This window comes from Cicer arietinum, chromosome 8, assembly GCF_000331145.2.
Source record: "Cicer arietinum cultivar CDC Frontier isolate Library 1 chromosome 8, Cicar.CDCFrontier_v2.0, whole genome shotgun sequence".
NCBI lineage: Eukaryota > Viridiplantae > Streptophyta > Magnoliopsida > Fabales > Fabaceae > Cicer > Cicer arietinum.
The window spans coordinates 19,403,647-19,419,120 of record NC_021167.2 but is presented as its reverse complement, the minus strand read 5'-3'; the positions used below and the strand labels follow the sequence as shown (position 1 = coordinate 19,419,120).

The 15,474-nt window shown below is 24.8% G+C and overlaps 1 protein-coding gene across 2 annotated transcripts; it reads left to right on the top strand.

Moving 5' to 3' along the window:
- Positions 1–2,178: 2,178 nt before the first annotated feature.
- On the top strand, positions 2,179–13,034 carry LOC101506169 (uncharacterized). 2 transcript variants are annotated; one of them, XM_004514035.4, is made up of 8 exons: positions 2,180–2,377; positions 2,726–2,884; positions 2,958–3,116; positions 8,296–8,852; positions 9,862–10,054; positions 11,248–11,312; positions 11,445–11,655; positions 12,461–13,034. In XM_004514035.4, exons 3-8 carry the CDS (start codon positions 3,018–3,020, stop codon positions 12,821–12,823), a joined length of 1,488 nt encoding a protein of 495 aa, XP_004514092.1. In that variant the 5' UTR covers positions 2,180–2,377; positions 2,726–2,884; positions 2,958–3,017; the 3' UTR covers positions 12,824–13,034. The 2 variants fall into 2 exon arrangements, with proteins under 2 accessions (XP_073220257.1, XP_004514092.1); XM_073364156.1 differs by having other exon boundaries at positions 2,179–2,884; positions 2,958–3,120; positions 8,299–8,852.
- The last annotated feature ends 2,440 nt before the right edge of the window (positions 13,035–15,474 follow it).

Genomic DNA, 15,474 nt, shown 5'->3' with positions numbered 1-15,474 from the left:
ACCATGCTGACCTATGTAAGTACACTATATGGGAGCTTTTGTCCCCATTTAACGAGTGAAATTTAATTATAAAATAATTATACAACAATTTCAAAAAATATATAAAGAAATTGTAATTTATAGATGTTGAAATTGTTGAGTCTCCATAGACAAAAACAATATCAAAAAAAAAAAAAAAATTAACATCACATCACTATTAGATTATTTACAATATTAGATATATATATGTTATATTTCTACATTTATAATCGATAGAGATTTAACCAATCATATCTTAAATTTAACAAAGATATATTTTAATCTCTGTTTTTTTTAAAGTCAAAGAATAAACATTATCTTAATTATAATGATGTCGACAAAGTGTGCCAAGAATTAATAGACTTTTATGGGACAAATCTCACATGTTTTTTTTATTTTTTTATTTTATAATAAAAAGATCATAAAATGAGAAAGAAAAGAAAGGACATTGGGAAAAGAAGTCGAATTAGAAATAAATAATTAACTTACTTTTGACGAATTATTATTGGTTTAAATAGGACATGATCAATTTTTTTAAATGACCAATATTAATAATTAATATTGTTAATATTTTAGTGATAAATATTAAAAATTTAACTTCTTTATCACACTCTACTTTGTATCTTCTTTGGTCTAAATCATCAAATCAAACTTATATCATTGAACATATCATTGAACATATAGTTGTGGATGTGTGGATACTGATATGGAGGCTCTTATCCTTTAAAGAAAAAATAAAATTCAAATACAAATGTCTTATTTTATTTTAATTTTTTTTTTATTTTACCCCTACAAATAACAGGATTTACCTTTGTATAAAATGGGTTTTTAAACAAAATAAGTGTAGAAAATTATAAGAGATTAGTGGCAATTTTTATCATATACCCTTTTAATTAGTAGTAATATTTATCATATATAAATTGGTGGTAATTTCACCAACTACAATTGAATTTAGTGAAAGAGATTAAATTTTCACAACTCAAATATGATTATCTTTAATGGAAGAAATTAATTTATAGCATATATTCTTTTAATTTTTTGAAGTATTTTTTAACACTATAGACATACAATGATAAAGAAAAAAATGTCATATCTTAAAAAGGAAAACCGTCGTTCATGTTAAGATTATTTTGAGGTGCTTTAATGTCATAAAATTTTAATAAAAACTTACAATATTTTTTTAATAAATATATTATAGATTGTTTTCTTGTCTCCATTATGAAATATGAAATTATAATGATGTTATTTTATGGATCAATACCAAATATGATATTTTAATTTTTCTTTTCCAAAAACACTCCCTCAAAAAATAAATTAAAAATAGAGTTGTGTTATTTGAACACGTCAAAACTAATATTCTATTTAGACATCGATACTAATGAACGTGGATATTGGTACGAAGGTAAGAGAAAAATATTAAAAAAAATACTATAAAAAGCAAAAATCATATAAATATATAATATTGACGTTAAATATTGTGTCAGCAACAAGAAAATTGGTTCTAACGGAAATGACTAAATTCCTACGACATGATGAATATGAGTTTGAATCTGCTTTGAAAGAGGTATCTAATGTTCGACATGTCTTGAACAAAATTATCTCCAGTTAAAACAATGTGTGAAAAACCAAAAAATATAAATAATTTAATTACAGTCTTAGTCTCCTTATTTTTACCAATTCACGAATTTGGTCCTTCTATTTTAAAATACTAAGAGTTTTGATCATCATTTTGATTTTTTTAACCGTAAAATAACGATGTAATATGTTTTAAATAATGTAAGATATGATTGATACCATGATGTAAAATGATTAATACCTATGAAATTGAAATAAAACCCTATAAAATTAAACTTTTGACGTCATAAATTTTCATTTTTGTAATTTAATTAATTACTTATCAATAACTAATTAATCAAATTGGGTTATATATTATGAAAATGTACATCACATCATTTAAAATATATCAAATAATCATTTTTTTATGTTAAAAAATAAAAAAAGATTGACAAAAATCATCAACTTTTATCAACTTTTAAAATACTGTGTCTAACAAAAATTTCTCAATTTAATTTCCAAATTTCAGAAAAGACTACTCAATGGTAGTTCTCCAACTTTTGTACTTTTTCAACAAATTGTGGCCATTAAAAGACATGGGAAAGAACCCATTATTTTCGCCCCATTTGATTTTATAGCTCTCACAATATAATTCAACAATCAAATTCTCACGAGATTCAACTTCAAAAAAAAGTTTCCTCTTCTCCCTTTTGAATGGACACTTAATTACATCTCTCTCTATCTCTCATGTTAATTATCTTTCTTCTTTCTTTTTTCCCATCCTTTTGAATCTCTGATCTAAAAGGTTATGGCCCTTTAATATGCAAAAAAGTATCACATCTTTATTAGACTCACTCATAACCATTCCCATTCTTCTCTACTCAAAATATTTCACATAAACACAAAAAAAACATCACACATTAATTGTGTCTCTTAGTTGTGATCAAACCTTTAGAAAAATTATAATGTCGTGATTCACTCGCGACATCATAATTTTAAATGTGAATTATGATTGAGGTTGCATCAGTCATATTTAACCGTGCTACACGACAATTTCACAATTTTAACTTTAGTTGTGATCTTATTCTAAGAAAATTTGTACCATACCAAAATCTTCTAATCTAAATTTCTCTTTCTTCTTATTTTTCTTCAGCCACCGTTGCTTAAAACAATTACCAAAAAAAAAAAAATCCATTATTGAAGCAGAGAGACAAATCCAATTGACAAAAACTCACCGACCCAATTGAAGAACAATTTCAAAGTTTGAATCTTTTCATATTCTAAGTGACAAGAAGCTCGAAAATTCAAAAGGGTATGTATGCAAACAATAGAAACATTAACATTTTTTGTCACAGAAACAGAGTATAATTTTTTTTATATTGCAGGTGAAAGAGAATCACGGATCGGGGCAATTTTGTAATTTTGAAGAAGGAATAAGTGTATGTATGTTCATGAAATCGTTGTCGAGATCCACCGTCGTTTTGGTATTACCAATAATTCTAATCGTCGGCGCGTTGGTGTACGCGCGGTTCCTCGATACACCTGTGAGTATTGTTTGTTTGTGATTATTGATTTCGTTGATTCATTAAGTTTGCTATTTTTAACGTTAGTTGTTTTGGATGTTACTGTTTGTCAGAAACTGAAAACAGATATGAGGATTACTCGGTGTCTCAATATTCTCTTTCTCTATGCATGTCATTTTGTCGTCTCTAAAAAAAGTTTTTATTTTATTGATATAAATTTAAGCATGATACATATTTTAAAATACTTTTTTTTATTAATTAAAATTTAATAATGCTAGTTAAAATATGTTAGTTTTATATAAATTTAATAAAACATATATTTATTTTAATTAATTAAATAAAGTGTATTCAAAAATATATATTAAAAAATATATTTGATATCATTAATCTAAATTTAGAAAAGAAGTTACGCAATCAATATAACACTAACCTCAAGTAAAAATCTAAAATACTTGAATAAGATGGTAAATGTATCTTTCAAACTTAATAAGAGTTTCTGAATTCTATTTCAGTTTCAAGAATACGACAATATTAAATCTTTTGAAAGATAATTTAATTATTTATTGTAATTTTATTCGGCTCAAATTATAATATTCGATTCACACTAAAAAAAAAGAAATTAAAAATAAAGTTTAATAACGTAAATAATATAAAATAATTTTACACTTTTAATTTTCATATAAATATCTTTATGAAAAATAAAATAATCTGAAATGTTAGCGTAATAATTTTTTTCATTAAATTATACTATTTTGCTGTGTAATTCATGCAATTCAATTTTTAAATTTTTTTTTTAGATAAGAAAAATGAAAGTATCTTATTAAATTCATGCATTAAATTAATTTATTTTAACAATGTATATTTTATCAAACTCTTAAAATTCAATTTACTATTCTAACTCTTATAAAATTCAATTTGCTTTCCCACCAACTTTTATCAAACAAAATATTTACTCTCACTCTTGATTGGTAGAATTTTAAAATATTGAGACAACATGTATTTATTAATGTTTTCTACAAATAGGCTCATTACAGAAAATAGTATATATGTATTTATTAATGCTTTCTACTGATATACTCATTTACTAAAATAGTATATTATTTAACCAGTCCAGACTATTTTTATTACTCTATTATACTCTATCTTAATTATTGTATCTCTCTATTCAACGTGTAACAGTACTGTTGGTCTTTTACAAAAAAAATCATTGAAATAACTTTTAAAATTTTCTGAATATATTATTATTTATTATTAATAATAAAAATAATAGTGAATATTAAATATTTTAAATATATATATATAGAAAATAGTATAATGCTAATTAGCAATCAAATGATGTTTGTCCCTATGAAATTATTATTCTTAAAGTATAATTATTTATAAATAGTTATTTAATTTAGAAAAATGATCATTAATTAAGAAAACAATTATACTAAAATTTCTCAATTATGAATGTATCCTAAAAGCTCCATTTAATATTAGTTTATCTAATTAATGAAGTGGTATTTTGGTTTTTTAATAAATAGAAGGAGAACACAAGACTTTAAAGTATATAATTAGGTAGGTTTGTTCAACATTTGTATAAAAAATAATAGTAATTAATAAGTCAAAAATATCCTTTGGTCACCCTTACCGCTCAAAACAAGAGAAACGATGTGACTTTATCCGGAAGTCCAACTTTGACATTTATTTTCTTAGAGGAAATCTCGGAAATTGAGTTTAGTTAGATTTTGTAAGAGTTGATATAAAACGATAAAAAATTCAAGATTTAACTTGAATTTGGGATTTGTCATCGACTTATTTATAATGTTTAAGTTTTGACTTCATAGAAGTTTGATAAGACGTGTTAGTTTATTTAAAATTATATTTTATCTTTAATCTAAGTTAAAAAAATCTTTCAAAGATCAAAGACAAGCATGAGTAACGAGACTCAACTTTCTAAGAGCAACTACCTTTTTCTAATACAACTTTTTGTTGCAGATTTTATTATAGTTCAAATTACATTTAAAATTGAAGAAATATAGGATCTCTTTCTTGAGATAACACTATTTCTAACAAATACTCCCTCGATCACAAAGTACAAGTAAAAATAAATTAATAAAAATTGATGTATTAATTTAGTGTAAATTTTAAATTAAATATATCAATTTTTAATTGTTATTTCATTTTTGTTTATATTAAAGTAGCATGAAAATGTAATGTATTGATTTCCACCGTTCAATTAATGTCTTACATGAGGAAAAAATTGGATATAAAAATAAAATTTAGAAAATAAATGGTTGAGGTGAGTATATTACTTTCTCATGTGTTTTTCAACATGCATCAACTCATTTTAAAATGTGAAGTAAATATTATCAATTATATTAAATAGAAAATTAAAAGTAGATATATATTAGTAATACTTCACAAAAATTATAAATTTGTTAGAATAATAATCCTAAAACTTTTGTAAATCAAATATATTTACGAGCAATTGCATATATCAATACATCAAATTATCTATTCATCTAAGGGGTTAATCGCACCATTTATGGATCAAATTCTAACAAAATAACATTGGGACCAAAACATCTTATCTTTATGTCATATCATGTTAGTATAATTACTTATATTAAAAAAGATATTTTTTCTAAATTAATAAAATATATTGTAATCAATACAAATTCAATTTACTATAAATTAAAAATGATAAATTTATAAATAAATTTATAATTTTTAAGTGTGACAAAATTAAAATAGTCGAAGAACCTATATCTTTAATCGATAATGTTGATAACTTAATTATTCATTAAATTTTAATATATTAAAATCAATTTATTAATCTAAATTAAATAAACACATAAAAATATAATTAATCAAATTTTACATTTCATTTACTTGAAATTAATCAAATTCAATATTAAGTTCTCATAAAAAGTGGTATGTGAAAGCAATATGGCACATCGGTGATGATGGTGACATAACACGATTGATGTGAGGCTGTTTTTTCTTTTTAGGGTTCATAAATATGTACTTGGCTAGATTGGATATTTTAGCTAATCGACATAAATTGGATTTTATATTTGAAGTGGTAGAAGTTAAACTTTACAACTTCTTTATAAATTATTATTAATATTATTTTAATTAATAGAAATTATTTCTATGTAATTTTCTCAAAAAGAATAAGAATTTTTTTATTTTAATTACAAAATTAATATATTTTAATATTATTAAAATTAAATTAATAATAATTAGATGACATATTATTTATTAATATTTCTATTTTAATTTAATTAATATTAATAAATATTATAATATATATATATATATATATATAATTTTAAAAAATTATTAATTAAAACATTTATAATATTAATACAATTCTATTTTTGATTTTACATGTGGAAAATTGATAGAATTTTTTGCCCCTAAATATTTCAAAGGCCTAATAAGAGTAGATAGTGTCGGCCAACAAGACAGAAAATTAAAAAGCCAAAAATACGTTTGAAACAAAAAGTCTTTATGGGCCATAGCCACGTGTCATTTTGTGGACCCCACATGTGACTTTACACCCTCACATCAACTTTGTCATTTTGCAACACCTGTTTCATCATACGTAAGTTAGGTATGGACACATAATAACTTGTTTCGAGATCAAACTACTTTAAATCCAACGATTCACGTTAAATAATAAAATAAATAATATTATATAAACTAATAATATATATATATATATATATATATATATATATAAATATATATTTAATAGTAGTTAATTATCATTTTAATTATTGATTTCCTTACATTTTTTCTAAAACTATTTATGAATAAAAATAACTTAATATAATTTAATTTAAAATTAAATTTTTTTAATTTTTATAAAATCTTATTATTTTGTTTTTAATTCTTATAAAAAATTTCACTAATATTTAATCCTTAACATTTTTTGTTTTTTATTTTAATCTAACTATTGTGTACTTTTTAAATTCTTGAATAATTTATTTTAGTAATATTTAAAATATATTTACCAATTTCTTTGTAAAATTTTATTTTTTTAATAAATAATGAGTTAAATATGAATTTTTAAATTTTTGATGTGTAAAAAATTATATTTAATTTATCACTTGTTAAAAAATTCTTAATTTTTTTAGGAAATTCTTTTATAATGTCTTAAATATATTAGTGTAAAAAATTATTAAAAGATTAAAAAAAACACGCAATAATTAAATTAAAATTAAGAATGAAAAATGAAAACAAAAAAAATTTAAGAACTAAAGTTGTTAAAAAAAATTATAAAAACAAAAAAAAAAAAAAGAGATTTTATGGAGACTAAAAATTTATTTAACTTTTTAATTTATTTAATAATTAATTATGAATATTGAAACTTGTTAATTTAATAGTCAAATTAAAAAAAAAATTATTGAATAAATTGACTCTACAATCACCATTCACGTTTAAAATCATTTATATTTTATTAAATAATTTTAAATCAACAATATAATAAGTTTTATAAAATATAAGTATATAGTTCATCTCCCAAAAAAAATATTGACAGGAAATCGGGGAACCGGTATCACTATCTCCCAAGTTTGATAGGTTCTTTTAGTTTAATTAAGTTATATATAGTTCATTAATATATGGTTTATGATAAGTTAATTATAAAACAATTTTTATATAAAAATATAATTAAATATATATTTTGTTAATTATTTTAATTTTTAAATGTGTCTTTAACTAGTTAATTTATTTATTAAATATGTCTTTTATTTGTTAATTTAATTCATAAAATTATTAATAAAAAAATAACTTTTTATAATATATTTAGTTTTAATATATTCAAGATTATAGTTGTCGTACTTTAGACATTTAAAAAATCATGATAATTCTTTATTTTGATATAAATATATTATAGTTATGATCAAGGTCCATAAATATAGTTCCGCCACTAATTACATTAATGAAATGGAATTAAATTGATATGTTGATTTATTTTTTATTAAGGTTCCTTCCTTGATGATATTTAGTTCATGTTGATCATTATTATTAAATAATAAAATAAGACAAAAGCTAATAAGTATTTAAAAAATATTTATTAATAATTTTAATATATAAATAAGTTATTTATAATTGTTTTTACCTAAAAATAATTTGAGACATTAGTCAATATTTAAGTAGTGGAATGAAGGTCTAACAAAATAAGATACTGTGTTTGTGTGTGCAGGAGGTTTTTTCCGCAGGTTCATCTATGGAACAAATCCTAACCACCAAATCATACGAAATACCAAAAATACCCCTAAATCAAACAGAGATTCCACTAAACTGCAGTGGATACAACCTCACCGGAACATGTCCCACAAACAACGCAAAAATCTCATGGAATAATCAAGACCATTCATCTAATTCGACGTGTCCAGATTACTTCCGTTGGATCCACGAAGATTTAAGACCATGGGCCCACACAGGCATAACAAAGGAAACAATAGAGAAAGCAAAAACAACATCAAATTTCAAGTTAATAATATTAAAAGGAAAAGCTTATTTAGAAACATATGAAAAATCATTTCAAACAAGAGATGTTTTTACGTTGTGGGGTATCCTACAATTACTAAGGAAGTACCCTGGAATGTTGCCTGATTTGGAGCTTATGTTTGATTGTGTTGATTGGCCAGTTGTTTCAATTGGTCAATATAATGGCGTTGACCCACCACCACTATTTCGTTATTGTGGTAATGATGCAACATTGGATATTGTCTTTCCTGATTGGTCCTTTTGGGGATGGTAAGTAATCAAATCCATTTTACTCTTTTACTAATTTAGATTTTCAATGGTTTAGATTGCATCCAATCACGAATTCGAGCTATTGCTATCTATATAATCAATGATCAAATAGATTATAAATTATAAATTTTAATTATATAATTTAAAATATTAATTATAAATTTAAATTGTCTGATTTTGATCGAATGAAAACTGATAATATGAATGTGTGACTGTTGTTCATTTAGTGTAGTGGAGTCGAATCCTTCTTTTACCTAGTTCTCTAGAGATTGGTTTCTCTATGAGTAAAATTCAATGTAACAGCCGCAAAGGAACTATATTCGGCTTTATATCGTTGTTTCCTCAAATTTCGACTATTAGGTTAAACTAAAATAAGATTTAGTAGTTGAGATTTGACTAGATACCATAGAGAATCTTAATAGTTATTTTAAGTAAATTCTATTTCATTAAATTTAATGAAAAATTACAATGTGATTAACTTTAAAATAAAAATATGTTACCTACAGTTAAGCTTTTCTATAAAATTTCTATAAATTAAACTTGGTTTTTTAACTAACTAAAATGTTCTTTTCTTAAAAGTATGTTAAAATTTTAACAGTATGTACACTCTTGTGTAAACAAGATTAATCTTGGAGGTTTTTGAAGCTTTTTAAATCAAATCAACGAGGTTCTATAAAATTCCAGAAAAATATGACTTATGCAATCTAAATTGTAATTGTGATTGTGATGCTTTAGCAAAAATTTAAAATTTTACAATATTGTAACTGCAATTAAAAATCATGATGTTTATCTTGTTCAATGTTCGAATTTTAATGACAACCATATGAAACCAAATTTACAAAACTCAAAATCTTATGTTATTCCTCAAAATATTAGAGTCAAAAGTGTAAATAAAGTTATTACGGTTTGAATCAATTATTTTGTATTCTATATGAACTTATCTAAATAAAGTTATATAAGTGTTAATAAAGTTTGATATAATTGGTTTAAATATTAATATTGCATATAGGCCTGAGGTTAATGTAAAGCCTTGGGGGATTTTATTGGGAGAGTTGAAAGAAGGAAACAAGAAGATTTCATGGATGAATAGAGAGCCTTATGCTTATTGGAAAGGTAATCCAACTGTTGCTGAAACTAGACAAGACCTCATGAAATGTAATCTTTCTGAAAAACAAGATTGGAATGCTCGTTTATATGCTCAGGTATCAATCTCTTCTTTTTAGCTATATAATATATTTGATTTTACATGCAAAATCTAGAGTGAAGGGGAGGTGTCATAGTTTAAGGGACCAAGATTGACTCTACTAAGTCATTAATCTCTTTATTTTTATTAATTTATATAATTGGTTTTTCTATTTTAAAAGTTGACAATTTTAGTCATTCTCTAAATGATGACCTCAGATGCTTTAAATAACGTGATATATGATACGACGATGTAGAATGATTAACACTTATGAAATTGGAATAAAACGCTGAAAAAACTTAGCTTTTCAACTTCGGAATTTTTTTTATATTTTTAATTTAATTAATGACATATGAATAATTAATGCATCTAGATGATTCTATATCATAGAATTGTATGTCATGTCACTAAAAATATGTTAAATCATTAATTTTTAGTTCAAAATATGAGGGAGGGACCAAAATTGTCGGCTTTTAAAATAGAGAGATCAATTCAATAAATTAGTAATAATAGAGGAATCAAAACTACAAATAAATCTTTTAATTAGAGTGTAGTTAGACACGTCTAAAGTGTCTAATTAAGATCAGATAGTCTAAATTTAAAATTTAAAAATAATACAAATTCGAACTTGAAATCTAAACTCTTCAATTAAGATTATATGGTGTAAATATAGAACCTACACTAAGCCAACTCCAATAAATCTAAATTTCAATATATAACATATAGTACATGTAATTTTAGAAACTTAAAATTTCAAAGAACACTTAAAATTGAGTTTCTAAAATTACATATACTATAAGCCTGTTTGTTGCTGCATAATTTTAAAAATAATCACATTTTTTAAAATAGTAGTTATTTTTAGAAAAAAAAATCCGTTTAGAATAACTTTAAAAAAAAAAACTAGAATCTAAAAAATAATTTAAAAACTATTTTAAATCAAAAATTATTTTAGATAATTTCTCATAAAAATAAATTTAAAAGTGATTTTTGTTACGGTAAACAAACACACAATAATTTGTTTCTTTTTTTTTTTAATTTTAAATTTAATAAATAATTTCAAAATTTTTAGAACGTTAAAATCCTTTTTTAATAATCCGTATCAAAGGGACACTAGTTCTGATTTGAAAAATTGTAATCATTAAAATCTAAAATGTCACCACATATTCTTTTAAATAATAATTGTGAAATTAACAAATGAAATTTTTGTTTTAGGATTGGGGAAGGGAGTCACAAGAAGGGTACAAGAAATCAGATTTGGCAAGCCAATGCACTCACAAGTATGTACATATACCATTAAATTTAAATTTAAAGTTAAATTTTCTCTATGGAACATTGGAACATGAACCTATCTCTCCTATATATAAAAATATTTAATGTTTTAATTAAATCATGCATGATATTGTGTGTAGATATAAGGTGTACATTGAAGGTTCTGCTTGGTCAGTAAGTGAAAAATACATTCTGGCATGTGATTCTCCCACTTTACTTGTGAAACCTCATTATTATGACTTTTTCACAAGAGGGTTAATTCCAGTGCATCATTATTGGCCCATTAAGGAAGATGATAAGTGCAGGTCCATTAAATTTGCTGTGGATTGGGGCAATAGTCACAAGGAAAAGGTAATTTATCTATTTTTGTTTATTCACCTACACTAAAGACTATGGTATAATTGTTACCAAATTAATCATATTCTTTCTTGGTAATTAATTTTGAATATTATCTTGTTTTTTGAAATAATTTTGAATAACATGACATAGTTCTTGTGAAAAAAAGTTTATATAATTCTCTTAAAACGAGAAAAATACAATTTTATAGTATAATATGTTAATCTTAAAATCAACATTACAATTCTTTTGAATGAAACCGAACTTAGAATCATTAAATAAGATCTCAGGTTAGAATCATCTAGATAGATAAACACATGATTGGAAGGAGAAACTCCACTAAATATGTTATTCTCTATTTTTCTCATGTTTTCATATTTTACATCATAGCATAATCTATATTGCCTTTGTTATATAATAATCGAGTTATTTGATCATTTAACATATATTAAGAAATATGTATAAATAAAAAAGGAAAAATACTATTTTTATCAAATTATTTTTGTTAAGTATTGGTGCATTATGATCATAAATACTTAATAAAAGATATTGTATTGGAAATGATACAATTAATATTAATTAAAAGATACAATTGCAAAAAAGTGCATTAACAATTACAATAGTCATTTATTTTGAGATAATGTTTTTTTGCAAATGAATCAATTATTGTGAGATGGAGGGAGTTCTATTTTATTTAAATTTGTAGTTAGATCAAATTGTAGAGAACAATTTCTAATATTAATCTTAATAGATGGGATATAACATGCTAAATATTTAACATCATTTTGTTTTAATGTTATATGCTTTTATTCTTAATTAGGCACACAATATTGGAAAAGCAGCAAGTAATTTCATTCAAGAAGAGTTAAAGATGGATTATGTGTATGACTATATGTTTCATCTCCTAAATTCATATGCTAAACTCTTTAGATACAAACCATCTATAAGTGATAAAGCTGTTGAACTATGTGTGGAATCAATGGTTTGTAAAGCACAAGGATTAGAAAAGAAATTTATGATGGAATCATTGGTCAAGGCTCCTTCAAACACTAATCCATGTACCATGCCTCCTCCTTATGATCCTCCATCTTTGCATGCACAAATAAGTAAAAAGAAAAGTTCAATTGAAAGAGTTGAATTTTGGGAGAAAAGTTATTGGGAGAAACAAAATATGAAAACTTAATATATAGTTTTACCATGTTATATTTATGAGTGTAATCATTCTGAATGATTAATGTTTTTCCCTTCACACTTAGAGGGTTCTTTTGGGTAGATATAAATTTAGTATACATCTTAACTCATAGTTGGCTAAATAAAATGTATCATATTTGTATGAATTATAAGTTTTTTTTTATTTTTTTTATTTTTAACTCTATAAGAAATAGTATTTTGCATGTTAATTTCCTAATTTGAACCTTTGTTTTAATGTAAATTCAATGTAGATCTAAGTAATTTGACTCAAGTGATGAATGAACTTCAGTTAAGGACAAATATTTCAAAATATGAGTTCATGTCCTGGTTGAAATAATTATTGGTCAGACTTTACTTACATCTCAGTCATACTCTGAACTACTACAGTCCATTGTTCGAGAGAACCCGAAGATATGGATTTGAGTGTTTCTATATGAGTGAAATGATCTAACCAAGTGATATTTTCAAACAAAGTAGCAAATAAAATAGAGAAAACAAACAAAATTTTTTGGAAAAGGAAGGAAATGGTAGAAATTGTCACACTTTACAAGAGAATGATATGATCAAGGTAGATTCATCATAAGAGTAAGCTGTTCTTGATAGGATTCAAGTTTGGTTGAAAGAAGAACCCTATAAAATATTTCTCTAATCTCACACAAATTGTTTTCTTTTCTTCCGAAGTTACCAATTTTCTTAAAACAAAAAATCATTTAAAATGACATGGTAAATATTTAAACAAGTCATTAACATTGAATGTAGCACTTGTTGAGGCGAAATTCAAAATCAAGTGTTTTGAGGATAAACAAACAGTTAATTAATCACTCATCATAATTATGATTATGCTGCTATTTAACTTGTGTTTTTGAATGATTTTTCAAAGATAGGAGATCAAATACCTTCATACAACAATCAACGATCTCACCATGAAAGAAATCAAGAACATCATGTCTTACTTGAATTGGAGATTGATTAAAAAAAACATTTTGTTTTATAAAAGAACATTCTGATTTATAAAGGAACATTTTGGTTTCTATAAAAGAACATTCTAGTTATTCCATTTTAAAGGTAGAATTAAAATAAATCATTCTCCTTGTGAGATCAAAATATGTTTAAAGTACAAAAGATTTTACTTATTTTGATGATAACAAAATCAGTTTGTGTGAATAATTTTAGGCACTAATGTTTCATTTTTAAGTATGCAGTTCCAAGACCATAATTAATATGTAGGATATTAGAATATATCATCTGGTGATTGGTCAAAAAAGACATGAAAAATTCCGCATTCAAAACTGGTGAAAAAGCGCATCTGAAACACTGCCTCTAATGATGCAAAGCATTAGAATGCCTCTGCCTTTGAGGGTACAAGAAGGTTTTCCTAGACTGCATTTGATTCAGTTATGCTCTCAATACATCTGTTGAAGTCTGCCTCTAATAAAGCAAAACATACTTTGGAAAAATCTGCCACTAGTGAAGAGACTTTGGGAAAGTCTGCCTCTAATGAAGTAAAACAAACTTTGGGAAAGCCTGCCTATGGTGAAGCAATCAAGCTTTTGGTAAAAATGTCTTTGGTCAATTGTGAGGACTAAATGTAACCCACCTTGGGTGAACCAGGATTCATCATTGTGTGATCTTCTTATCCTTATATATTCATCAGTCACTAATCACATATCACCTAGAAATAATCTACTTTATTTATTTTTAACTCACCCAGAACGTTCTAGCCCTTTTAGTTAAAATCAAGATTGATCTTGAGTTAATTTAAATTTAGTTCAAGAATTATGATTTCAAAAAGGGATCACAATTCAAACCCCCTTCCTTGTGATTGATAGTGGTACTTCAACACTGACTTGATACTTACTGGAAATGTCTATCTTGTATGCATCATCATGTATCGACTCGAACAACTTGAAGGGGCCACCATCCCTTGGTTGAAGCTTGGATTTCCTTAAGGAGGGAAACCTTTCATTCCTTAAGTGAACCCAAACCCAAGCACCAGGTTCAAAGACCACTCTTTTTATAGTTTTGTTGGCATTCTTTGCATAGTGCTCAATTTTCTTCTCAATATTGGCCTTCACTTTAGCATGTAGGTCTTTGACATACTTGTCTCTTTCTTCGGCATCCCTTTGCAAAACATTATTACTAAGAGGTAAAGAAAGAAAATCAAGTGTAGTTAGTGGGTTAAAACCATATGCAACCTCAAATGGAGAAAATGATGTGTCCCAAATTCAATAAATGACAAACATTATTCTCAAACCTTTGGATTTACATGCAAAAGTATTCGAAGCATGGTGCCAAGGGTTTTATTGACCACTTCAGTTTGTCGATCCATTTGAGGATGACAAGTAGTGTAAAATAACAACCTGGGACCTAATTTATCCCACAATGTTTTTCGAAAGTGACTCAAAAGTTTAGTATCTTTGTCTGAAATAATAGATTTATGTATACCATGCAATTTTACAACCTCTTTGAAAACAAGTTATCAATATGAATTGCATTATCAACTTTATGACAAGGAATGAAATGTGTCATCTTAGAAAAGCGACCCACAATAACAAAAATGCTATCACAACTATTTTTGTTCATGGGTTGCCCTAACACAAAATTCATGGACAAGTCAATCCAAGGAGAAGATGGAATCGGAAG